General features: G+C 39.8%; 1 protein-coding gene and 1 long non-coding RNA gene across 10 annotated transcripts in view; one reads left to right on the top strand and one right to left on the bottom strand.

Annotated features, from left to right (window-relative positions):
• Positions 1–27,293, top strand: part of SEC24D (SEC24 homolog D, COPII coat complex component) — a 91,206-nt gene that overhangs the window by 61,705 nt on the left and 2,208 nt on the right. The window contains exons 11-22 of one of the 2 annotated variants that reach the window (XM_007054446.4): positions 2,646–2,770; positions 7,181–7,372; positions 8,084–8,177; positions 13,189–13,305; positions 14,884–15,054; positions 16,042–16,138; positions 16,917–17,062; positions 20,055–20,193; positions 20,568–20,686; positions 22,800–22,979; positions 24,397–24,588; positions 26,427–26,516. In XM_007054446.4, the coding sequence (XP_007054508.2) occupies positions 2,646–2,770; positions 7,181–7,372; positions 8,084–8,177; positions 13,189–13,305; positions 14,884–15,054; positions 16,042–16,138; positions 16,917–17,062; positions 20,055–20,193; positions 20,568–20,686; positions 22,800–22,979; positions 24,397–24,588; positions 26,427–26,516 (1,662 nt within the window). Of the gene's footprint in view, positions 1–2,645; positions 2,771–7,156; positions 7,373–8,083; positions 8,178–13,188; positions 13,306–14,883; positions 15,055–16,041; positions 16,139–16,916; positions 17,063–20,054; positions 20,194–20,567; positions 20,687–22,799; positions 22,980–24,396; positions 24,589–26,426; positions 26,517–27,293 lie in introns of both variants that reach the window. The other variant, XM_043545453.1, reaches the window with a different exon arrangement.
• The window catches only part of LOC114022390, a 28,417-nt gene continuing 11,832 nt past the window's right edge, over positions 10,709–27,293 (bottom strand). For 5 of the 8 annotated variants that reach the window (XR_006290400.1, XR_005225114.2, XR_003566500.3 and 2 more), the window contains 2 exons: positions 16,463–16,807; positions 10,709–13,257 (listed from right to left, as the gene is read on the bottom strand). This is a non-coding gene — a long non-coding RNA (uncharacterized LOC114022390). Of the gene's footprint in view, positions 13,258–13,944; positions 14,010–16,462; positions 16,808–27,293 lie in introns of all 8 variants that reach the window. The other 3 variants (XR_005225112.2, XR_006290401.1, XR_006290402.1) reach the window with 2 other exon arrangements.

Genomic DNA, 27,293 nt, shown 5'->3' with positions numbered 1-27,293 from the left:
CTGGCAGAAGAGTGCTTCTATCAGCTTAGCTGATTTGTTTGGGGAAGTGGTTTAGCTACTCTGATAAGAAAAACTTCTCCTGTTGGCATATGCTGTGTCTACATTAGGGAGCTCTGCTAGTACAGCTGAACCAGCAATAGCATTTCTAGTGTAGGTAAAGGGTTAGAGAAGATTGCATCGCTAGCTGCCCATGCCGTATTTGATTTGTGCTGTGAATAAAGGACTTCAGTGTCTGTGTTGCATTAAACACACTTAAAACCAACTTCACCAAAAAAGGACATTCCACATTCCAGAGAAGTAGGTTGCATCATGGAACGGGCCACCCAAATACCCCAAGAACCTGCTTCAATCTGGCAATAAAACTCCCTCTGGCTGTGCGCCCTTAGTCGTTACTTACCCTGTATATTTTGCAGTGTGGAGTGGTATCATTAAACAGTGACAACCCATACTCAATGGCAGCAACCACATTCTTAAAGAAATCTTTCTTGAACTCCTTCTTCTGGCCTTCAAACAGCCCCCAAGCCTCTCCAAGCTCATCATCAGAAGCAAGCTCCTCACAGACCAGGACACACCTGCACTCAAAGCTGCAGCAGACCCTGCCAGAACAACAGATACGAAACCTGCAGACAGTTCTCCACTGCTACAATGATCAACAACCCACCTGTCTGCAAAGACACACCTTTCATGGTTCCTAAGCATGCTTAGCGCAACATGTGGTATCCCCACCAAAGGCCCTAGTACAACTAAATGGGTGAAACCCGTCAATCACTATGCTCTTGAATGAACTCTTTCCCAGAAAAATAAGACAAACACTTTTCACAAAACAGTCACTCCATACCTGACCTCACAGACTTCATCCTCAAAAGGAAACCTGCACAACACCTTCAGAAGATGAGCCTGGGAGCTTAAATTCATAACTTTGCTAGACATTAAAAATCATGGACTGAATAGAGACACTGGATTTACGGCTTATGAGAACAGTCTATGACCCACTAACAAACCTGCACCCCTCCCTGGCTGCCATTTTATTTTTCCCTTCCTTTCCCTGTGACTGAAGCCGTGTTAATGGGCCACTTCACTTTACATGGTTCCTTGAAATACATGTTAACTACTTATGCTAAACAGTCTGTTCCACTCTGAGGGCTAGTCTACACTGGCGGTGCTAAAGCGCTGCCATGGCAGCGCTTTAACATGCCTTGTATGGTCGCGGTGCAAAAAAATACCTCCACGGGGGGTGAAACTCCCAGCAGTGGGGCACTGTCTACACTGGCACTTTACAGCACTGAAACTTGCAGCGCTCAGGGGAGTATTTTTTCACACCCCGAGCGAGAAGGTTGCAGCGCTGTAAATTGCCAGTGTAGACAAGCCCTGAGTCTGAGTGTGTTTCCCAGACCTGAAGAAAAGCTCTGTGTAAGCTTGAAAGCTTGTCTCTCTCACCATCAGAAGTTGGCTCAATAAAAGAGATTACCTCACCCACTTTTTAACAACTTTATAAATAAATGTTATACATAGAAACTTGGTGTGGCTTAGTACAGTATGTTCATCATTTTTACGTTACCTGCAGTATGAACAAGAAATAACATGTAAGAAGTTTTACCCAGAAGAATCAATACCAACCCAATATGTTGCTGGGTGCCTAGCTCTTGTTTACATATAAATGATATGAGCTCATGCTTTATTTATCTTGTATAAAATCAGCTTTTTCTCAAAGTACAGGGGGCCTTTCAGTGGTTCTAAATTCAGCTGTTGTCAAGATTTGCTGGAGCACAAAACATGCTTATTCACAGCCAGTCAAAGTGCAGGAGTTGCACTTCTGAGGAGAAGAACGTCTCCCAGGCTGCAAAAAGAAAAAGATTTTATATGTTGTTAAAAAGAATATTGTAGACAGAAAAGTTTGGTATCATTTGTAACGCTTCTGGTGAAAGCTTTTTATCAGGCCTGGTCTTGGCCCTGAAAATGTTGAAGAGCATGCATGTCGGAATAAAAAGCACTTAACACAGCAGGGATCCTGAGGAGACTTTGAATAAAGACAGTTAAGAAAGATGATCTATCATGAAAACATTAATATAAAGTACATGTAGAGTACAAAGAAAACACACACAATTCCTATCGACAACAGGACTCTGAATAGGCATAAAGGCCAGTCCTAGCTAATCTCAGTGCAGGTTCAGATCCTAAAGTGACTGAGTTGTTTAATTCTGATTGGTCTCCTATAGCTTATCAGTGTTAATGCTGATGGAAATTGAATTGAAGAATTTATGCTAGTGAAATGCTATTATTCAAATATACATGGAATGGAAAAATAAAAGATGTGCAAAGAGCCAAAGACCTGTTGTTTAAACATTTGAAAGTTTACAGAAAACTTCCTGTAATATTTGTCCACTTCCAATAAACACCTTCACCTTGATGTTTTAGACTAGTAGGAAACTATTATCCTGTAATAATGTTTTATTCCAGAGATGGTGCTTTTCAAAGATTAGATCATCATTTTAATTATTATTTATTTATTTAGTATAGGTGTCAACCATCAAATAATTATTTGGATTGCCTGATTGAGCTATATGTAGATTTTGTTGGACTTAAAGTGTCACTCTTTCTAGTTTTGCTTTGTGGATGTGGATGATGATTATTTGTCTTTTCTGTAGAACAACAAGCCTCCAAACTCACCAGCCTATATCTTCATGATCGACGTGTCCTATAGTAACATCAAGAGTGGCCTTGTTAAACTCATATGTAATGAGCTGAAGACTGTGCTGGATAAACTTCCAAGGTAAAGAGATCACGGTGTGTTTTGTACAATTTTCCTCATCTCAGCAACTCACTTGCTGAACAGAGAAAACAAAAAAAGCTTCAGAAAATATCAAAATTATAAGTTTTAGGACAATAATTGACAGATCACACTAGACTACATATTTAACATTGTTGACAGTTCTAAAATAGTTTGACTGGCATTGAGGCTTACTTAACTCATGAAGGGTAAAGAGCAGTTATGCAAGTTAAAGATTTGGTTGGTTCTTATGGTTTTAGAAACTTGAATAAAGACAGTTAAGAAAAATGATCTATCATGAAAACATTAATATAAAGTACATGTAGAGTACAAAAAAAACCACACACAATTCCTATCGCCACCAGGACTCTGAACAGGTATAAAGGCCTGTCCTAGCTAATATCAGTCCATGATCAGATCCTAAATACTGTAATTAGATTTTTTTTAAAACACATTTTTGTCAAGAATTTTTTTTGTTGCTTTCATAAAGTTTTTAATTCCTTTAAGGGAATTATTATTAACATTATCCATATAAGGCAGTCTAACAAAATTTGCTGATTTTTTCCCCCCCACATTTCAATGTATCTTTGCACTCAGCAGCTGTAGATAAAAGCTTTTGCAAGAAGATGAGATGAAATTATAATAGATATCACCCCCCTCATTAAAATTATTGCTGTTATTATTATCTATTATTATATGCATTTCTGAGATGCTAAAGGAATTGCTCTTTGCCTTTATTGTAAGGAGAAGGGATTGCTGTTATCCTGTGATGGCATGTGGATGGCCTAAGCTGGGTCCAGCAGACAGGCAATTAGCTCCGTGCCCATGCCTCTGGCAACCGTATCCCATGGGGGCAAGGTTTATGGTAATAAGGAAGTATATCTGCTGAGGGCAATTGGAGCTAAGGGCTTATGCCAGGCAGTCCTAATGAAATGGCTCACTGATAGGCAGGAGAAAGGGCAAGTGAAGCGGGTAAGGAGTAAGCCCAGATCCTCAAAAGTATTTAAGCACCTAAATGCCTGGAAGGATCTGGGGCTAGGTTACCCCAGGAGTCTCAGGAAGGGCAACTCCCATACCAAGTTAAAAGGGATTAGAGTTTTCTATAGCCTTATCAGGACCTCTGTTTTTCCCCTACTTGCTTAAAACTGTTCAACTAAAACTAAAATGTTCCAATTTGGGTGCTTAAAACCAGTCCCTCAAATGTATATTTAGGCACTGAAGTCTCTGGAACTTGTGGGTGCTCATCACTCTAAAAATCAGGCTCTGAATATTAGGAGTTAAACCCCTACCAGGCAGGCTCTAAAGAGAACTGTGATGTGTTTGAGCCATGTTAGTTAACGCTGTCTGCTTCCACATCCATGACTAATCTTTAGAATTGTGAGAGAGGAAACTGCAAAATTCACTATTGAGGTGATATGTGAAGAGTATCCTCCTATAGAATTGCCTAGATGCATGTGGCTTAAGGGTGTTTTGGTTAACTAGCTAATGTGTGCATCTCTTTTCCACACAGTAAAGGAATATATAAGTGGAGACTATTATTAATCCCTTGGCCTTGTCAAGATACTAAATGTTGGAATAGCCTTCTTAGTGGTTACCTCAGTAACTGTGTCTGAGTGGCAGGGTAGAATTAGAACCTTCCCTTCGGAAGTGATTCATCTATCTAGGTGCAGTTTGCGAAGTTATTTCAAATAAGTCATAATGTAGCCCAGGAAGTATAGACCATTGATTCATTTTTGATCAGAATAATCCTTTTATGATCCAGCTGTGTTTCCATGAGCCAAGAATGGCAGATTAACATTCTACACCGACATGAGAATTACAGATTGGAGAAAGGAAAAATGAGTATTTTTACATTTTAAATTAACTTTGTGAATCGCCATAGGCAATTCATTTTTAAGATATCTTGAAAACAGCGAGATCTGATAGGAAATACCATGTCAGGATTCTTTTATGTAGCTAATTTCTCTTTATTGCTTGACCCTCAACAAAGTAGGAATTGTAATAAAACACTGTTTTTATTTCACCTTTTCCCCCTGCTTGTGGGTACAGGATGTCCAGAGCGTAAGCATGGGCTCATCCAAAGGTCAGATCATGGGCTAGAGTCTCTGTTGGGATGACTCCACTGAAATCAGTGGGGTTATGCAAGCAGAAAAGTTGGCCTCAAAAATGATACACTTTGACTAGCGGCTGATTTGTAGAGAAAATATTTCTGTAGTAAGATAAGAGGGCTTTTTATTTAAACACTTGTCTTTACAGTTGTTGTTCCACTTAGTGTTAGGTAACACTGTTGTTATTTAATGACTGTCTATACAGCAGGGACCAAGAGAACAAAACATACAGGGCCAATTAGTGGGAGCATGTACGTGTCCATGGGCAGGATTGTGTCCACAACCAAATGTTGACCGTGCTACGGTAGAAATAAAATAAGAATCTGGTTTTTTTTAAAACAACGGATGAGTTTTTAAAAATATTCAACTGCAAACAATCAGGACCAAATCCTGACTCCTCTGAAGTCAAGGGGAGTTTTGCCATTGACTTCAAGTGGGAACAGGATTTTACTGTCACTGAAGGACAAATATTTTTCAGAGTATGGGTTCTCTATCTGGACATTGTGAACAGGTTTCGAGTTCTCATTTGCCAAAACCTTTTTTCTGTTGTAACATTTGGGTGGAGAAAGCTGAGACCTGATTTTCTGAAGAGTGGCACATTGGTTGTTTGTGATTTTTAGTAGGTCACAAAGAGTACATTTTACCCTGGTGTAGAGGAGCAGCCAGTGCCTCACTCAGGTCCTCATGATGGTGGTTTCCATCCTATCAATGTGCTTTTGAGGGGCCTCAGTACATCACAGATCAACTCGTAGACTATTGCAGACTGCCACAGAGAGAATCTGGCCAGTCTTTTCTGGACAGAGATGGTATCCAGCGAACAACTCATATTTGAAGGGTAAACCCGGGGCAATCTTCATTTATCTTGACAAATGAATTTTAATTTTATGACTAGCTGACAGAGTTCTTCTCTGAGATAAGTAATTTATTACCGTGGGTGAATAAAATACCTGTGGTTTTTATCATCATTCTTATCATAGGAAAGGGTAGGTAATGATGCTGTTCCGAGGCTGGTAGATTTTTTTTTTTAAAACAATTTTGCAAAACTGTTACATAGTATGATAACTTTTTAACATACTGATATATGTACTGTAGTATATTTTATACACTTAAATTCCTAGTAATATGAGATTTTGCACAGCATTGGGCTATTAAATTTTTGCGGGGCATATGAGTGAAACCTCTGGGAGTTTGTTTGAGAATTACAGTATCTGGTTTGTGGATTAGTGACTTTCTATCATGTTAATTTGTTCCATGCACAAACAGCAATCATACACTTTCACACTGAATGACTTCTGTTGTAGATTGATTTTCCTGTTTCCCTTAATCTAAATAATCCGAGTCCTTTCACTGCAGCTTCTGAGTATCTTGTGACTGTTAAAGAATATGTAGACATACAGCCCTGAGAGGTAGGGATGCTGTTATCCCCAGTTTACAGATGGGAAACTGAGGCACAGAGAGATTAAATGATTTGTCCAAGGTCACACAGGAAGTAGATAACCGAATTGAACCTGGATATCCCACATTTTGTTTTGTTTCTTTTTATTTTTTTAAGCAATGTTGTTGTGTTTTAATGGGGGAAAAGAATCAGACAAATGTTCTGACCGGCACTAGTAGTAATGTTGCTGCCCAGAGAGCTGTAGAGGTGCTATCTTCATAAGAATAAGGGCTGAATCTGCTGTTTACAAAATTCCCGGAAGAGGGACAGCTGTGAGATATGCAGTATGGCAACCCCATACCCGTTGTTGACCTGATAGGAGCAAACAACAAGCAGTATTGAACAGTTTACACGGTACATAACACAGCTATGGAGGGAATGAAAGTGGCTGTTAAACAGAAAGAAGAAACATGAGATTGACTCTCACAAGTCCCAAAGTACCATTAGATCACCAGAAGATGTTCCCAATAAGTGGAATTACTGTTCCATCAGTCATTAGCAGTAAGTATCATTGAACTTAAATCTGTTTCCAATAAAGCAGATTTTTCAACTAACTGGGTCTCCTTTTTAGATTATATGTGACTATTGCTCAGTTGATTCCATATTCGGGACTTGCCCTTTGGATGGGAGGCACATTTGATAAGATAGATTTAAAGAAACCAACCAACCAAACAAAAAGTTTATATCAATTAATTTAATTAGATTATATTAACTAGCACTAACACTAAGATTGGGACATTTCATCTTGATGTTGTTTGTTCTGCCACACAGATGTTATCTACCAGCACCCTGGCATTTCAAACAACTCTTATTATTGCAAAATAAATGTTACAAAATTATTTCCAGTTCTGTTTTATATTTTTCTCTCAGAGAAGAGCAAGAAGAGACCTCAGCTATTCGAGTTGGCTTTGTCACCTATAACAAAGTTCTCCATTTCTTTAACGTAAAGAGCAACCTAGCTCAGCCTCAGATGATGGTAGTATCGGATGTTGGAGAAGTCTTTGTTCCTTTGCTGGATGGTTTCCTTGTCAACTTTCAGGAATCACGATCTGTTGTGAACAAGTAAAGAACTAATTTTTCATTTTTGAATATGAATTGAATTTTCTTCATTATTGCTTACAGCAAATAATGATCCTTCCAAAAAGTCAGCCAGAAATCTTGGAAGCAGAGAGATCACTACCTTGAAATAAACTGGATTATTTGTTTTTATCTGAAAGTCTTAGAGGCGAGCAAGCATTTAGAAAGCTTGTACCCTAATTTTCCAGTTCTGAAACACAGAAAAGAGCTATCAGCTGGCCTTTTCAAAGCTGAGATAGAAGGCAAAATTTACCCCATGTGTGAGAGAGAACACAATGTACTGGACATTGCTTACAGAACATTGGAAAAGGGATTGGAGGATTGTGTAGTATACTGCATGTATTTCACTCCACTGACATGTATGCTACAAGCTAACCATGATCTTATGTTCCTGAAGTCCTCCTAGTATAGTTACTCTCCAAATTTAAGCTACTCTGCTTTTTTTATTTCAGTATCATGTGTGACTTGACATTATTTTATAATTAAATTTAAAAGTGTAAATTTTGTAAAATTTAAAATCCAGACAGTTTTATAGTGGCTGGAAACCTACAAATTTGCATTACTAAAATTCATTTGAATTTTATTTTAATGGAAAGCAAGTTATTGTGTAAAAAGGCTTGATGTGTTACAGATTTTTAGGTATTAACACAAGTATTCTAACCAGCTGAAACACTTGATCCTTTTTGCCTTTCATAGCTTGTTGGACCAGATTCCAGAGATGTTTGCAGACACTAATGAGAGTGAGACTGTCTTTGCTCCTGTTATCCAGGCTGGCATGGAAGCACTAAAGGTTAGAACGTTCCTGTGTGAGAACAAAGTCTTTACTAGGATAAGCTACGAAAATTCACTTTGCTAATGACTTTGCCAAGTTCTCCCACAAATTGTAGTGGGAAACCAAAAGAAACCACTGATAGTTTCCAGAACTTAGATTCCATTATTGACCAGGACGAACGGGTGAATGATTGACAGACACCTGGGATGGGTTTCAGCAACAGACCAGAGCTTTATTAATTATACCTTGGGGAGGGGCACTACATTGCCCGCCCCTGGTTCTCATGTACCAGGCATTTAATTGGGTCCAGTAAGAATTACTGGGCTTTTACCACAAACCAAACAACTCAGGTAGACCCTCCCCAGTCTATCTCAGGAACTCAGCTCAGTTGTGAAACTCTTCCGTCCATCACATCCTCCACAGAAGGGTGGTGGAGTAACCCACAGGGCTGGGTAGGGGAACCTCTGTCCACAAAATCTTCAGACGACTCCTCCACTCTGAGCACTAGGACCAATTGCGCATTCTCGAGGCTCATTTACCTCTGGGCGCTGGCCCTGTTAGTCTTTACCCGCACTGGACAACGGCTGAAGGTTGTGATGAGTCAATAGTCATAACAGTGTGATATGAACCTTGTATCCCACTATTTCTAACCCAGATGTACCTCCAGGTGGCTGCCAGAAAGGTGAACAAAAACAACCCACTGGACTACAAGCCAGTTTGGTCCAATGGAAAAAATTACTTCCTGACCCCCTAAAAACAAGGGTCAGTGAGACCCCCACAGCATCATAACTATAAGTAGAGGGAGAGAGGGAGGGCAGGGCAGCTAACTGGACAGTTTTGAACAAGAGGCTTTTGAAAAGGTGGTTGCAGGGAACATAGCAGCCAGTCAGCTGGCCTTGCCTCTTTTGCCCAGCCAGTGACTAAGCAGAGAACCAAAGTGGGGGTTGAGGGAGGCAGTAGCCCCTGCCTCCTTCCCTACCACACATGTGTGTTGGACTTCTCTCTTTCCCTGCTGGCCAGTCTGAAGACCTCCCCCCACTAAAGGCGGTAAGGGGGTATTCTAGCAGCACCTTCGAGCCACTATACTGAAATTTGGGTCGGTGTTTCCATTTTAATATCTATTTTCCGATTTTTGCTCACTGAGGGGCAAATGCAGACCCTAGTGCCCAGTCTGCATAGACTGGACATTTGAGAGAAGAAGGGGATCAGGCTGTGAAGCAGCTATGGAGGTTACTTCAGCCTGAAATCTTAAGTAATGTACTCTGGGACTTACACAGCCCCCTTACCCTTATGTATACAGGGAGAATGAGAAGAGTCAATGCAGTGGTGGGACCCTCAGTCCTGCCCAGGCCCCAGCCCCAAGCGTACTCTTCTTTGTGTACAGAACTGCATTAGTTCCACTGAACAGGACACTGCCACGGCTTTGCAGGAGAGGGCTGGATTTTCCTCTTAACCAACAAGTTTTAGTAGCTTGAATACATCTGAAGGTGAAATACCCTGGACACAGTGCATCTCCAGTGTTTTCCCATGTGCCTGGTAAGTGCTAACACTGGCAATTAAAAGAATGCCACCAGGCTGCACCTTAGCTTTTACAGGGACAGAAAGCAACAGCTAGTGGTTTAAAATACAATCAGTTTGATTATCTGTGAACTGTCTACAAATAAAGCACAAACCCACAAGATGATAATCTTCTTGCACTAAAAAAGGAGACTATTTCCTAGGCCTTTTTGAGCTATTAATTTAATAGCTCTTCTCATGAACTATTTTACAGTATCACAATGTACGTGTGCAAAGAAGATGTATTCATTTAGTCTGTTCTTCTGTCAGGTCCTTTTTCTAATGGTATTTACTTTTAGTTTTAAAAAAGTAAAATTGCCATTCAGAACTATACAAGTTGTAATTCCCTCCGATGTTTGCAAAAAAAAAAAAGGGGGAATGGCCCTGATATTAACCTGTAAAGAATAGTTACGAGTAGTAACTGCTATTCATAAGGCTTTTAATGCAAAGAGCACACATTCTATGTGCATATTAACAAGAGAACCATTCCAGTCTAAAAGGGAAAAAATAGGTTAAATTCATACTGGTGGAGATAAATTTTGGTCCAGGACATATACATAATTAAAACTGTCTAGCATATTTTCAATTCAGAGCAGCTTTAACCAAGAGCAATGCTAAAGTAAAAGGACTTTCTGATTTTTAATAATGTGATAAATAAGATGTTGCCATTAAGCTTCAATAAAAGATGTTTGTTCTAAAATAAATTGAGAAAATTGACATACACATATTTTCTTTTAAAAAAAGCCATATGTCTGAGTGAAATCCCAGCCCCACTGAAGTCATTAGGAGTTTTGCCATTGACTTCAGTGGCGCCAGGTTTTCACCCCAAGAATTTAAAAGTTTACATTGAAACTATCCACTCAGAATGCAGTTCTCTCATGTCAGTGGGACTGTCAAGGTTCAATTTTGAATTTCCCAGCTTTTCTCAAGGTGCCAACACCTTAATTTACTGAAACCTTGGTTTGTTTTTGTAAAGTACATACACCCTTGGCTGTATGTAGTACATAGTCACTGGAATTGCAAGTATAATTTAGGTATGCAGTCACACACATTCGTGTGTCTTTTTTTTTTTTTAAATCAGGAACTTTAATATTTAAACAAATCACAAAAAGGGCCATTATAATTTTGGTTTCCACTCCAGTGGGCAGTCTCAGTAGAAAGATGAAGGATTAAATAAATGTGGATTTATCACTTCTGAATAGAAATGTCAATTAAAGTAGAACAGGGTTGGGATACTTGTACTGTTGCTGCATCTGCTGTTCTGGGAATTGAGCACATGAGTCGGCAGGGTGGCAATCTGAAGCTGTTGACAAATACCAAATTTTGTTAAAATTTTAAGTGTAAAAAAAACTTTGAATATAATTGCATTTACCGCATCCCTTAATTACAGGAAGAAACTTTTTTTACATGTGTAGATACTGGTAGTTTTGACTTTTCCATCTAGAAGTGTAATTTTTGATGCCAGGCATTTCCCTCAAGAATTCATTCATTCATTCTTAAATTTAAAAAAAAACCTGAATAGTGGCTCATGTGCATTGAATTAAATATTTTTAGGACTTTTACAAAAAAAATCTTTTAAAAATATTACGCATTTATATATAAAAATTATAAAAATGCCAAATGGAATAGACATCTCTCACGAGGGAAAGAAATAAACAAATATACAGTAAGTACAGGCACAAGAAAATTATAAACCTAGTAATGAATTCACTTGATAACAGGTCAGTCTGGACCTGTCTGGAAACTTCTTGTGTACATTTATTCTGCAAGTCATCCGATTAGCCAAGTAGACTGTTTTTCTTTGTGTTCCTATATCTGTAACATCCCACACTTTTGCCAGTCGTTCTGTTCACTTCAGTGCAGAACATTCCTATTAGAATCTAACAACTGCTGTCCTGCCAGCTGTTAGCAATTATTAAAATGATCACACTGTCTTCATAAGTAGGTGAAATGGAAGCTTAGGTAAAATTTTGGCAGAAGACTTGTGGTGGTGGTGAGTTAGTTGAAGAATATAGAGAACTCCTAAATTCCTGAATACCGTTTGAGGTCATTTTCTTAAAATTTACCACCTATGCTAGATGCTGGACTTAGCAAAAGAGGGCCAGATCCTCAGCTGGTGTAAATCAGTATAGCTCCACTGAAGTCAGCATAGCTTTGCTAACTTTCACCAGCCAAGGATCTGGCCCAATGTCTTCTGTGTACACAGACAGCCCATATTGACTTCCCTACAACCTATGTGCATCTGGCCTGAGTTGGAAGGACCACCTGAGAAGGTTTTTTCAATTTCAGCATCCATTCAGTCTTTGGATTCCCTGCTGAGACTTCCGTCAGGGGGGTAGCTTTGTGTGATGTGGACACTTGTTCAATAGATACTGGACTAAGAATACAAACTTACTTCATGCAGGTGGCCAAACAGTTGCTAGCACCAAGCCACATGATATTTGCAACCTCGAGCAGAAAGGCTGTGGGTCCCTTTACCAATCTCGTCAGCCATCCTCTAACCCCATAATTTTTCTTTTTGGGCTTGTCCCATACTATATGGGGTCTGATCCAAAGCCCATTGAAGTCAGTGAAAAGACTTCCTCAATTAGATTTGGTTCAGGGCCATAAAGATATCATGCCTGGACAGCACAAGGTTTTTTTCTGGCTAGCAAGATATATAAACGTACAGGATGAATACAAAGAATCTTAAAAAATCTGGAACACCATAGCAACCCTTCTTTTAGCCTAACTGTTAAGCTTTGCTCAAATATTAAGGGATCCCATGAGCAAAGTTAGGCTGTTGTCTTCAGACCCTTTAAAGATTCCTTGACTTCAGCCTGGGTGTTCATATACCCCTAGTGATCCAAGAAGAAAAAAACTCTCTCATTCCCTGCAACATATGATTTAAATTGGAAATTGTTTTTTTTAAAAAAGAACTTCTCCAGATATATATGTATAACTTTTATTGACATTATTTAAGTGGAGAAAAAAGAATTGAGAGGGGGCCAGATTCTTCTGTCCTTGTTCACACACCACTCTGACTGCAGTGGGACTCACTCATGCATAAGAACTACAGAATTGCACTATCTGTTTATTCTTTATTGCATCTTGTTGTTTAACATTTATATTGCAGTAGTACCTTCTATTTAACTCATGGGCGTTAAAAAAAAAAATTAAATTGACAGCAGTCTGGGATACGTATCGTTAACTTTGTCCATCGAGACTAGATTCCTATGTGGAAATCACTGAAACACCACATATGACCAGACATATCTATGTTAGATTAAGCTATTTATGGATATTAAATTCCCAGTGATTTTCTTTTGGGATTTTGGTGCCATGAAGAGTTCAGTCTCTAAACAAATGGACAATTTAGCTTACGAGGATTTAGGGAAAGTTTACACTTTTGTTTACGCAAATGCATGAAAATCAGGTTAATCTGTTTATACCACCAGCAGAATAAAAGGTTGTTACTGTGTATTTGTAACAGGCAGCAGAATGCGCTGGAAAGTTGTTTATTTTCCATTCTTCATTGCCAACTGCTGAAGCACCAGGGAAGCTAAAAAATAGAGATGACAAAAAACTGATCAATACGGATAAAGAGAAGGTATTTCCTATTTAGAGCTTACAATGAATTGATAAGAAAATTGTGATGATTTTTGTTGTTAGGTTTCTTCAAAGAATGGGGTAAATTTCGATAACTGCATATTAATTACTTTTATAAAGTTTATTATGTTCCCATCATCCTGGTGCATGAGTACTGTTTATCTAATTAACACACATTAATGTCAATCCTAAATCAACAACAAAGTAATACTGCCCTAAATCATAGAATCACAGAATATCAGGGTTGGAAGGGATCTCAGGAGGTCATCTAGTCCAACCCCCTGCTCAAAGCAGGACCAATCCCCAACTAAATTATCCCAGCCAGGGCTTTGTCAAGCCTGACCTTAAAAACCTCTAAGGAAGGAGATTCCACCACCTCCCTAGGTAACCCATTCCAGTGCTTCACCACCCTCCCAGTGAAAAAGTTTTTCCTAATATACGACCTAAACCTCCCCCACTGCAACTTGGGACCATTACTCCTTGTTCTGTCATCTGCTACCACTGAGAACAGTCTAGCTCCATGCTCTTTGGAACTTCCTTTCAGGTAGTTGAAAGCAGCTATCAAATCCCCTCTACACCATAAATGAAGCCTGCACAAGAAAAAAGAAAAGCCATTCCCTTAACAAGAAATTTTGCTTACTGTTAACTCAGTGCTTTTTTTCCTCCAAAAACTTATGTTGAATCTCAGCATTTTGATGCAGTTTCCTAGAGCAAAGATGACCAGATAGTGGCTGGCATAGGTTTGAGGATCCCTGGCCTAGTTCTCTACCTTAAAAGTTGAACTTCAGTGCCCTCTGTACCTGTCCTGGGCTCCTGCGTGACACCTCCTTTCTAAATGGCTGCGTGCGCACTGGGGTCTGAGGCATCACAAGTCCTAGCTTCCACAATTTGGTAGGCTCTGGGATTCAAAGGGTTCCATGCTCCATTGTGAGCCAGGCTTCCCAGCAACACAAAAGGAATGTGCTCAGTATTAGGCTCCAAGTTCATTTTTTCATTTATGAGACAGGCAAGGAAGGGGCATCGTTTCAGTCGTCTTGGCCCAAAAAAAGGGCATCAAGAAGCAGAGGAATGAAGACACCTTGCCTGAGACACCTTGCCTGCTTCTTGTACCCTCCTATAACCAGACCACAGTCATGCTCCCCTTTCACAGTGATATATGCATCTACATCCAACTGCGTATCCTTTCCATTCCCAACCCATCCAACTCTCTCACAGTTCCCCACTTTCCAACAAACCCTAGTCTCTACACGAGTTTTTGTTGTGGCACCAGATACTGTTGCAGAACTGCCCCTGTGCTGGTTAGTATAGATCATCCCTCTCCATTTGTGAGCAGGACCTACATTTAGCTAAAAATCGACAGCCGAATTCTGCTCTGCTACATGCATGCAGCTGCCACTGACTTCAGTGGGAGTTGGGTGTCTGAGGGCTAAATTGGGCTCTCAAGCAGTTAATTGCATTAGCTGTGTCATTTTTAATTTTTCGAGTAGATGGTTGAATTTTGACACATTATCAACAATATCTTAGGTGATGTCCAAAGAGAAATTACCATGACTTTTTTTTTTTTTTTAATTCTCTGCAGATACTTTTCCAGCCACAGGTGAATTTTTATGAGTCCCTGGCCAGAGATTGTGTGGCTAATGGCTGCTGTGTGAATCTGTTCCTCTTCCCAAACCAGTATGTGGATGTAGCCTCCATGGGTCTTGTCACAATGTACACTGGAGGAACTCTTTACAAATACAACAATTTTCAGGTAAGTGCTAACAAATTCCCTTTCTGTCAGATTAGTTGTTAGGAATTTACTGTTTTCTTTCCATTATAAAGGAATATTTAGTCTAGTCTAGCATAAAAAATGAGCGAAGCTGAGGAGAGCTTGTGTGTGTCCACTAGTGGGTAGAATGCAAAACTTGGAAATGACCAGTCAAGCTCAAGTTAAAGACTTTCAAAGACATGTTCAGTCTCTGAAATGAGCTGGTTAGTATCTTAAAATGAACCGTGCTTACTTAAATACATTGACATTTGAATGCATTGACTTCTGAGAAGGTACAGCAATTATTGTTGAACATCACAAATGGAAATGCTTATGTCCAAAAGGAAATGAACATTCTTTGGAGAAAAATGAGAATCTAATCATTTACTCAAAAAGTTGTGGGTGTTTCCCAGCCATGACAGGACCAACATGCTCAGGATTCATATCTTTCCAGTAAAGCAGTTTATAGGGTGAAATTCATCCCAGTGTAGAGGGGACCCATATTTGAGAATTTCTGTAGGCAAAAGGGGATTTTCTCTGTGCTCAAAACTGATCTGCACGTGCATTTTCTTGCTGACCAAGCAAGAAACGCACACAATGCACACAGTCCTGGCTGGGGCCTTAAAATCCATCCTCCAGGAACCCATCTGCCAGGAAGGTAATGTCAGTGCAGCAGCTCAGTAGTAGTCAATGGAATGCACCCTGACTCACAGGGTGATCCCTTTTGGGAGTAGAGGAATTCTAAACATCCAGGATTGTAGGAATGTTTACTGTTGAATTGGATTATTCTTGCACATCCTCATATCTGTTCAAAGGAACATGCAGAATACTCCAGATGGCTCATGTTTAAAGACTACAAGTAAAGAGGAGGATGTTTTACATACACATCCATTTAAAAACATAAACTGTTTTAAAGACTATGTGGCATTTTTTGCTGTTTGCTGCCATCCAGTGGTGGATGTCAGCTTTGGTTTTGATTTGTGTTTTTAGGTACATTCTGATGGTCCCCAATTCCTGAGTGACCTCAGGAAGGACATAGAAAAAAGAACAGGATTTGATGCAATCATGAGGGTTCGCACAAGTACAGGTAACAGTACCCTTTTGGAATGAGAATTAACGTGAGTGCACGTTTCGGTTTTATGCCACCATATTCATAGTTTCCTGGAGAAGAGAATTGTTGAGCACTAACAAATCATATTATTTTAAATAATAGCATGTTGGAAATTTTGTACATGTTGTTTCTACGATGCCTCGTATTATTTTACACCTTCAGGGCACTTTGCTAGAAATAGAGGTTGAGGGTCTACCTGCAAAAATTGTACATGCCTTTACATTTGAATATGCAGAGTTCTGCTTGTGCATGAAATTAATCTGCACATACAAATACAGATTCTGCTCACATTACACACACCTCAGGAGCTTGGTTTTTATGTAAACCACTTCTGTCAACCGTTGTGCACCCACTTGTTCCCAGGTTTTGTAAAATCCTCTGTTGTAGTGAAAACCTGTTTTTCCAAACTACTATTCTTCCTACAAAGGGGGTATTCCAGGACCAGCTTTAAATAGAGCAGGTGTCCAGAGGGGCACAAACTCTTCTGTGGATGTTGCAGCCCAGCACCAACTCTGCAACAGTCCTTCCTTTGCTCTGGCTCAGCTGCCAGATGGGGAGAGAGTCTTCTGAAACCAGACATGGCGGCCTACCAGAGTACCTGGGGCCTCCCAGATATTGAGGTCGCTCTGTAGTTCCACTCTCATCCTGCAAAGCATATTGAACATCAATGAATAATGGGTCACAAAGCCACATTGCTTTAAAAAAAAATTACAAATACAAAAATAATTTTCTTTGATTTGTTATCTGACTCCAGGTTTCAGGGCCACTGACTTCTTTGGTGCCATTTACATGAACAACACCACAGATGTAGAGATGGCAGCAGTAGACTGTGACAAAGCGATAACAGTGGAGTTCAAGCATGATGACAAACTGAATGAAGACAGTGGAGCCTTAATTCAGGTGACAAACGTTATATCTGTGTCATTCCGTTAGATAATGTGCCAGATTTATTTTTCAGTAATAATAAAATACCTCCCACTCATGGGGTGGATGTAGAGTATTGACTTGTGTCAGGCATAATTTAGACAAACTCAGTGCAGTCTTGCCAGTGCCGTTCTGCCAGTTAAGGTTCAGAAGCATGTTTTAATAGACAACAAAGTAGCAGTAATGCTATTCCTATACACCTTAAGTAGAGAAGGTCGAATCTGGCCATAAGTGATTGGCCTAAGGTCATGCAAGTAGTCTATGGCAAACCCACATCTGAGTCCTAGACCTCTGCTGTAGCCACCATCTGCATGTAAGTATGACTCCCATTAGGAAACTACGGTCTTTCAGTCAGAATCACAGCCACCTGGCATGTTGTTGCAGGACACCATAATTGGTTGGCCCATAAAGCTCAAAGTTCTTGCAGCCATCTGTCAAGTCATTTCCTCACATGAGGCCAGGGAATTAAGTTCCCCATAAACTTCTGCCAGTGCACCATCCATGAACTCTTAGCAAACACTTCCCAACATGTCAGCTTGCCTAGTAGTTGTGGTGGGCACGAATGAGGACTCAGTTGAAACTTCTAAAATACATTTCATGTTTGACTCCAAAGGTGAATCTCAGGGTATGAACTCATTGCTGTGCCAACACCCTGCTCACTTCTACATTTGTTTCTCATTTTAATATTAAGAGGTAAATGTTTCCATAGGTTCAGATTTCTTTGTTTAAAAGCTTGGTTTTTAATTATAAAAACAATTATGAACATTATTTTAAAATTGTTTTTTAATTATAAAATAACTTCAGGATTTTTTTAAATATTGCTCATCCTTAAAGAAATTCTTACAGAAATAAACTACACCTGGACTAGGAGAGTATCATCTCCCAAACTTGACTTAAAATAAATTATGTGGAAACATTATTATAAATCAGCAACTATTTGTAAACACATACAAACATTGGGTCAACTTCACTCAAGAAATGGAGTTTCTTTGTTATTTCTCCATTGGCAAGGGCAGGGCTTGGTCCTACTTTTTCCCTAGAGAAGAAGCTCAGAGCGCCTCTCCAGTGCCTGGGATCCCCCGGTAGCCACAAGCATTGGGCGTCCACATGGAAACCTTCTGCCCAAGCTTCCAACTGCCTGCATCGCAACTCCCTACGTAGGAACCATGTTTACCAGGGACTCTGCCCACCATGAAATTGCATATAATGCCCCCTCTCCTGCTAGAGTGGTTCTATAGCACAGAGGTGGAATTTGTACAAGGTTGTACTGCAAGTTGGGTTGGGGGTTTTTTGTCATGTCTGTGTGTGTAATCTACGCCTCCTGTTCAACCCCATCGCTTTGCAAGACCGTGCCTGACCTAGTCTCAGACGAGCCCTGTGGAGCCTCCGATGACAGAAGGCCCGTCAGATTGGGGGTAATTAGGAAGCATGTTCTGGAGATGTAGGACTTCCTCCCTGCCTGGAACCGCAGGCATTCATGGAAGTGGAAGGGGAGGATGGGGATCCTTGTCAGGAGGAAATGGATGCACATCTAACGCATATGAAATTGAATAGTTGTGAGCACTCTGCTAGCCAAGGCTGATGCCATCACTGCTTATGCTTTAGCACTAAAGTTAATATCTGTTCCCAATAATCTATCAATGGGGGTATTCTTGGAAGTTTAGATTTAAAAGCTGATTAGGGTTCAGAATTTTCTGCCTTTAAACTTATTGGCGATGCTTGTGATACATCCATCTAAGGAATGTAACTATCCCTCGGTGTTATCAATGAGAAATTGTCACCAATTATTATAGCTGCTTATTCGTGTCTTCTCTTTTTAACCCCCCAGAAAATGTGATCGCTTATGATCTTCAAAGCTAAACCACAAAATTACCTAAACTGTTATTTTTGCGGTTTTCCTTTTGTCATGCTCCTAGAAACATAATGTATGACTCAGTAGTTAATCCTTGGGTAAACACAGTTCTATAAAACATAACAGGCCTAGTGTGAAGTAATTTCCTAGGGCCATGGTACAATATTGACACTGGATGTACATTCCTTGTAGACTTTAATTTTACATCTCCATTTCAAATGGGAGCTGTTCATAAAGGGTCTGATCCAAGCACACTGAAGTCAATGCAGTCTTTCCATTTACTTTAGTGGACTTTGGATTAGGCCCATAAAGAACAAAACAGTGAGAGTTTCATTCATATTGGTGCATTGTGAAAAGCATTACAAGGTACAATATCCTGATTAATACGATGCAGGAAACGTGTTTGCCAAAAAAAGAAATCCTGTTCTCAGTTCCTTTCTTATTCCATACCAGTTCCCCTAAATACTAGCACCATATTTAAACAAAATAGAATCAGATTCCAGTGCAGTAAATCAGAATGATAAAAAGCACTCAAGTGTTAGAGAACAGCTTAACTTTTTGAGATTGTCTTATTAATCTTTTCCTCATATTCTTTTCCTTCCTCCCCTTTTTTTATCATGTGGTGACAGCAATAATGTGATGTGTCGAATAGTTGTCAGATAGCTTCTGCCTATTTTGTGGCATGTATTCATTTACAGTTACTTGCTGAAATGTTTTCTTCAATAAAGGTTTTCAAAAATTAAACAGTTAAAACCTTGTGACTTTCTAAAACAAAGTTGCTGCCAGTTCTTGCTGTTTTCCAGTGATGTCATCTGTGTGTGGCGCCATGAGAGCAGCAAGCTTTTTAATCACTCCTGTTGTTGTTGTGTAAATTTTAAGATTAGTTGCTTCTCTGATGGGTTTACACATCAGTGTATTTACATTATGAATGTTGAGGAAATTGCTCCTAAAGCTCATTAACATCTGATGAATGTTGCTAGTCCCGCCTCGCATAAAGCATCTATTATTGCTGTCTTATGTTGAAAGTGCCGAAGACCAGTCGATGGTGGGTTTTTTTGTTTTATACTAAAATAAAGTTAACTGTGGTGAAAACTAGAACTTCTCTTATCATTGCAGTGTGCTGTACTTTACACTTCGATAAGTGGGCAAAGACGACTCCGCGTACACAATATTGGCTTAAACTGTAGTTCCCAGTTAACAGATCTCTACAAGAGTTGTGAAACTGATGCACTTATAAACTTCTTTGCTAAATCAGGTACATTTATGAACTGCCACTTATTTTTGTTTTAGAAAAAAAATATACATATGGAGCATGATTCTCCTTTAATTTAGACTAGTGCAAATCTGGAGTTACACCAGTGTACAACAGAGAAGAGGTTCAGGACCATATATTTTCTAAGCAGCAGACACAGCTTTTTGTATCTGGAATATACTTAGACAAAGTTCTTAAATATTGCTGAGTTATTTGTAAGTTAGGCAGCTGAAACAGATAGTGACTTAAAATAGCTGCAGAAATAATTTTACTTACTTTCTTTAATATTATATGCAGGTTAAATATGGGCCTCTGAAACAAAGTTTTTTATGTCTAATTAACTTTAGGATGATCTTTTCTTTATTCTATAATGGTAGCTTTCAAAGCCATTCTAAGCCAACCCTTGAAGACAATCAGAGAGATCCTGGTGAGTCAGACTGCTCGTATGTTGGCATGTTACAGAAAGAATTGTGCCAGCCCATCTGCAGTAAGCCAGGTAAGATGCAGTCCAAGGAAAATGCTCTGTATCGGAGCTTGAACCTGAGATAAATAACTTTGCAACATTTCAAAAGCAGTGATGCCACAAATTAAAATTTCAGAGTAAGGTTTAACTTCCTTTCATTCTCCATAGGGAGTTTTTTCTCTTTATCCCCCCCCCCCCTTTTTTTTTTTTTTTTAAAGAAAAGCAGTGATTGGTTACATTTGAAGTGATGGGCTTTAAATAAGAGTTCTGAAAGTGCATGGTATTTCTCATTATCAGATATTTGACTTATTACAACAATCTGTAACCCACTAACCCCTCTTTTTGTCCTATGACTGCAAGGGTGTTAACAGGCCACTTCACCTTGAATGCTCCCTTAGGATATGTGCAAACTGCTTATGCTAAACTAACTGTTTGACCTTGTATTTAGCTGTGACACACAAAGTACCTTTCCCAGACCTGAAGAACAGCTCTGTGTAGCTCAAAAGCCTGTATTTAGCAAATGGTGTAATGCTAACCATAGAGCAATATGTAGGTGAGGAGGGAAGTTTGAATTCCCTAGCTTGGAAGTTCTTTAATGTTGCCAGCCAAGGAGCAGCTAGTCTAAAAAGGGTTTTCCCCGGCTTTCCCCAAAACCTTATACTGAGAAAACACTGATGACACACTGCTTGTTTGTAGTTGCCAGCAGGGTTTTAGTACCAGTGCAGTAATCACCCACACTCTGGAGTTGAATCCAGGTTGAAAGAAAAGCTACTTTAACTTGTAAAGAGAAGGGTCATCACAATACTGTGTGGTGATCTACTGTGAAGGTAAAGTAGAATCATAGGACTGGAAGGGGCCTCGAGAGGTCTAGTCCAGTCCCCTGCACTCATGGCAGGACTAAGTATTATCTAGAACATCCCTGACAGGTGTTTATCTAACTTGCTCTTAAAAATCTACAATGATGCCGATTCCACAATCTCCCTAGGCAATTTATTCCAGTGCTTAACCACCCTGACAGGAAATTTTTCCTAATGTCCCACCTAAACCTCCCATGCTGCAATTTAAGCCCCTTGCTTCTTGTCCTGTCCTAGAGGTTAAGAAGAACAATTCTTCTCCCTCCTCCTCTTAACAACCTTTTATGTACTTGAAAACTGTTATGTCCCCTCTCAGTCCTCTCTTTTCCATACTAAACAAACCCATTTTTTTCAATCTTCCCTCAGAGGTCATGTTTTCTAGACCTTTAATCATTTTTGTTGCTCTTCTCTGGACTTTCTCCAGTTTGTCCACATCTTTCCTGAAATGTGGTGCCCAGAACTGGACACAATACTCCAGTTGAGGCCTAATCAGTAGTGATTAGACAGGACATGTGAGGCAGTTTGTCTGCTTTAAATGCTTTTTCTGTATATAGTGGATTCAAGATATCTATGCCTCTACAGCGTGGTCCAGTGGAGAAGGCTCAGAACTGGGGATTTGAGACCTGGGCTCTGTTCCTGGTTCCCCCATTGGCCTGCTGGGTGACCTTAGGCAAGTCACTTAATAGTTCTGTGCCTCAGTTTTCCCATCTAAAACTGGGTGTTATATTATATTTCATTGCAGAGTTACATAATTAACATATCTTTGTTTTCTTCCTTGAGGTGGAACCTATCAATTTAACTGACTGCTGATTACACTCAGTAATAAGATTATAACTGTTGCTTTATTTAAAGCATTTATTCAGGTTAAGTCACTCAGTGCCCATTTATACATTAAGAATGGTTGTAACCACACTGGCATTTTAAATGTTTTAAACTGATTTACAACAGGCTGATGTTTTATTCCAAGCATCACATTTTCATACAAGTACACCAAATACTGCATTCTGTGACCAAGTGTACATTAGAATAACATCCTGCTCTCATTACCCACTCACCTTTCAACTTGTTTATGATTAATGTAATATTGTTCTACATCCTTCACTTAGAAAATTGGGTTGGGGCTGGGAGCTGAAGTAACTTCTCCTGCATTTTATTAGTGCTTAATTAACGATTCCAAATATATTTCATAATTGACGATCTTAAAAATAAATGGTAAGATAGTATATTTAGAAGCAGCTTATAAATCCCATAGTAGACTGAGTATATTAAATAACAAGAACTTTGTCTTTCAGCTTATCCTTCCTGATGCGATGAAGGTGCTACCGGTTTATATTAATTGTTTATTAAAAAGTTGCGTGCTAGTTGGCAGACCAGAAATTCCAACCGATGAAAGAGCTTATCATAGGCAGTTGGTCATGTCTATGGATGTTGCTGACACCCAGTTGTTTTTCTATCCACAGCTTCTGCCAATTGTAAGTATACATTAGCAGTGAATCTTTTCTAGTGGGGAAACGCTATTTTTACAGGTTTTTCAGTAGAAGTGATAAGTGGCTCAGACATGTAGGAGGTTCTTTATATATTGAGTGATTCCATGTTGTAGAGGTACTTTCTTGCTTTTGTAGTCTTCCGCTGATCAAGCAGATTGTCTGAAATTTCAATCAGATGAAAATGACTTGAGAAAGTTACTGACCAGAAGAAATAACTACATGGCACTGAGGACAGTGAGACAACAGTTTATAGCTGTCTGTATATGCACGGATACAGTCACTTTGACCCAAATGTTTAGATAGTTTGCTAAAGAGTAGATGCTCTTACTCTGCTCAGTAGTGTGTTAATAACCTCAATAGATAGTTTCCTTCTTGCTGTTTGTTTCTTCTAAATGTCAGTATTAAAGGATGCTAACGTTGTTGATTAACAGCTTTATTGGAATTTTAAAAAAATCCTGAATTAGGGGTAGTGAAAGATGACTATCGTTCCACTTATGCTCAGGACAGGTAGTTCTGTCTTTCAGAAAGAATTATTATTAAGGGTAGCTCAGTGGCTTAATAGAAAATAACTACAGTAACAATTTAAAGAAGTTTTTTCTCTTTTCACTTTGTTCACTTCGTGAATCTGAAAGCACTTTGTATAATCAGTTTCACTGTGTCACCTCAATAGAAAGTCAGTCACTGTTCCCCTTTTGTGTCCTTCAAACAGCACGAGGAGAGAATCTCTTTTTAAAGATGCATTTCAAAACCATAAGAATAGGCAGGAGATTCAGGGGTAGGTAGTACAGCTTCTAAACTGAAATTGACTAGATTATGTTTATGTAAAGGGTAGCTCTACTCTGAAAAGTGGCTGTATTAAAAAAGGTAACTTCTTACCCAGCAGATTCACTCCCTGTGTGTATTCAAAGTAGTGCCTGCTTGCGTCAGTGATAACAGTAAGTTTTTACCACTGTCAGCCCTGCAGAGGCAGTACAGCTATGAGAGAGTGAGCTGGGTACTTTCCTTGCTTTCAGATCATTCACAGGATTGTTAACTAAATTCCAGTCAGAACTGTGCAACCCAATTGTCTCTGTTTAGACAGTCAGTTACACTAAGGTGCATCAGTGTAGTACAGGTATAATTTAGCAAACCCTTTGGCCTGCAGAATCTCATGGGAGGTGATGTGTGAGCTAGAAAGAACACAGCCTGACTTCAAAAACTTACAAATTGAGCAAATTTGGAAAGGAGTAATTGAGATGTAATAAATGTGTTATGACCCTAAAATGCCATTTTTACATAGTTACTTTTTCAGAGTGTAACTCCCCATTAGCAATAGAACTTGACGCTTCTTTATATGACATTTGGCTACACTAAAGAAAAAAAGACTAACTGAATTCACTACTTTTTTGCCCTTGTCCTGCAGCACACTATGGATATAAAGAGTGATGCTTTCCCCACTGCTGTCCGTTGCTCAGAGGAACGTCTGTCTGAAGGAGGGGTATTCTTCTTGGCAAATGGGCTAAATATGTTCTTGTGGCTGGGAGTCAGCGCCCCACCAGAGCTTATTCAAGGGATCTTTAACGTGCCATCCTTTGCACATATCGGCACAGAGGCTGTGAGTATATTGTGGGGGAGTTGGGACTGGGCTGCAGAAAATGTGATTTCTATATAAATGGGAAGCCATTCTGTTTGGAAATTTAATTTCCAAATAAATAAGTGGACCAATAGTTACACCACTAAGGCCATAACTTTGGATTGAAAGAAGAGCGTAGGTAGTTTAAGAGTCTCTCTTTCTGTGCTGGTCACCCATTGAGGGTACAGAGACAATACTATGTGATTTAGGTGACCAGCAATCCAACAGGAATAGCAGCCACTGGACAGTTCACAAAGGGCTGAAAATGAGCAAATACTTCTGAATAATTAATACATTTGATGAAATGGTCTTAATTAATTTCTAACCAAATCAGTGATTAAGGCTCTAATTCAGCTGCTTTGGATTGCATTGTTTTATGGGCACCCAGTGGCCCTAAACTAGGCAGATCTATTCCCCAGAGGATCCCCTTACATAACGAAGCCTTGGATGATGTAGTCCAGCCAGAGTAGCTCCTACATTACTACCCCCTCCTCCCAGGGGTACTAGCATGGGGGTGTGGCTGGGCAAAGGGCTCCCTTGTGCCTCACTGATCCCTGACAGCTGTAATAGCCCCTCGTGACTAGCCCTTGGCAGCCAATGCAGGTTAGAGCACCGTTTAGGCTTCTCTAAACTGCTGGATGACCGTGACCAACTCAACACACTGCGATCAAAGGAGCATAGAAGACCACTTTCTTTCACTACCCTCTCAACTCAGCTGAGGATCTGCCCCCAAATTCATAATCATATTAGTAATGAGCAGTTAAGCCAGCTTAGCCTTTAAGTTGCCTTATGAGGACACTATAACACAATGCTAGATTTGCAAGGGTCAACACAAATCTGCAACTTCAAGTACTAGTTCACAGTCCAACTGCTTTGCACAGTGTTACTGGAGAAAAGGTACCACAGATCAGCTTCAGAATTTTCCACAAAGCCCAATTATTTGTCTGTCTAGCATGGAGTCGTTTTTTCCCTTTTGAGGAGATTGTGGTGGGGCAGTAGCATGGATTTTAGCAAGTGGGCTACTGCCTGGGGAGTGACTGCCATTCCACCACACTGCTGCTGCATAAATTCAGATCTAGTTGGCCCTCTTCCAGGCATCCCCCCAAAACCTCTTTTGCAGAAACTACTTCAGAGCTGGTGCAGGTCCTTCCAGTAGCCACAGGGCAAAGTGGTCATTGCATCATTACCGCACCTGCTGTGCTTGTGCAATTTTACTACTGGTGTTTAGTGGTAGAAAGCTCTGCTCAGAACCTCAACTTTTGCATGACTTTACCCTGAGAAAAAATGCTATATGTTTGTTCATGGTGATAATGGAGAGTACATTTCCCTTTCATTCTAATGGATGGTAATAGATCCATACAGTGGATGGAATTATTTTTGAAATTGCCTGCACCAAAAAACCCTATCATATTGATTAAGCATAGTGAGGCAGAGTTAAGGCAACAGTGGAAAAACCTTAGCTCTGAACTTCTTCCCTCTTGTGACAACACTATGTTCAACTTTGAAGTCATTCTTTTTCATGTAACTGCTATGGGTTGGGTATTAAGTAACCCTCCTGTTGGTTTTCCCATTGGAAAACTGATATTTCATTGAAGGCATACAGTTATTCATCTGTTTATATCTGGCCATTGGTACATCTTCCTGTTTGAAATGGGAACTGGTTACACCTTTCACAGTCTGCCAGTATAATTTTGTGGGGTCTTGGACAGCCTCTTCTACACAGCTCTCAATGTTTAGTCACTAATGTTAGCATTGACTCTACTAATGGTAGGTGTATATAGCCATGTAACCATTTCATCACCTCTTACTTCTGTTATTAGACACTACTCCCTGAAGTGGACAACCCCTATTCTAAGAAGCTCAGATCAATAATGGATTACATCCAGAGCACCAGACCTTACTCCATGAAGGTAGGAGAGAAAATGAGAATGACTTGATTTTACTTGAAAAAACTAATTCCTCTTGTCCTAAAGAATATTTGTGCAATGCTGGCTTTGCCTGGAAATTTGTAGCAAAGGGACCCCTGTTCAGAAACCCTTATTGCTGCATGGGGTTTTGACGTCAGCAGGTTCTGTATCAGTGGAAAGGCCTATCCCTATTCAGCTTTTTTTTTTCTTGCTGGATGAGAAATTGTAGCTATCTCCCAAAGGGCTGCTCCTATTTAAATCAATAGTAAATCTGCCAGGGACTTCAGGGGAAGCAAAGTAAGGCAAATACTGCACGCTTCTGAAAATGTAGTAAAAGCTTTAAGGCACATAGCACAGTTCACATGCAGTAATTAAATCAGGGTGGTGGTTTATCATGGGCTTGCTTTTGAATTGAACACATGCTGATTATTTAGGGCAAGATTTTCAAAGACAGGTGCTTAAGCTGTTCCAAAACAATTACACATGCACCCAGAGTATCTGCAGTACTGTCATACCCAGACAGCTAGTCACCATGAGGGTTCTGCTTTGTTAGCATGGGTATGTCTACATGAGCTTCAGCATAGACACAGTACAGATGTAACCAACTGATCTAGCTAGCTCCCAATAGGAGGGAAGATGTAGCAGTATGGGCTCCCCTATGTGCTTGTGCTGCTGTGTCCTCACTGCTATTTTTAGCTAGCTCGATCAGTTACCATGTATACATCTCCATGAGTTACACACCCTGTGGAAGTGAAGTGAAGTAGTATACTTGGCAGTGCT

Source organism: Chelonia mydas, chromosome 4 (genome assembly GCF_015237465.2).
Source record: "Chelonia mydas isolate rCheMyd1 chromosome 4, rCheMyd1.pri.v2, whole genome shotgun sequence".
In the NCBI taxonomy this organism is placed as follows: domain Eukaryota; kingdom Metazoa; phylum Chordata; order Testudines; family Cheloniidae; genus Chelonia; species Chelonia mydas.
The sequence above is the reverse complement of the archived record's forward strand: the minus strand, read 5'-3'. Positions and strand labels throughout refer to the sequence as shown.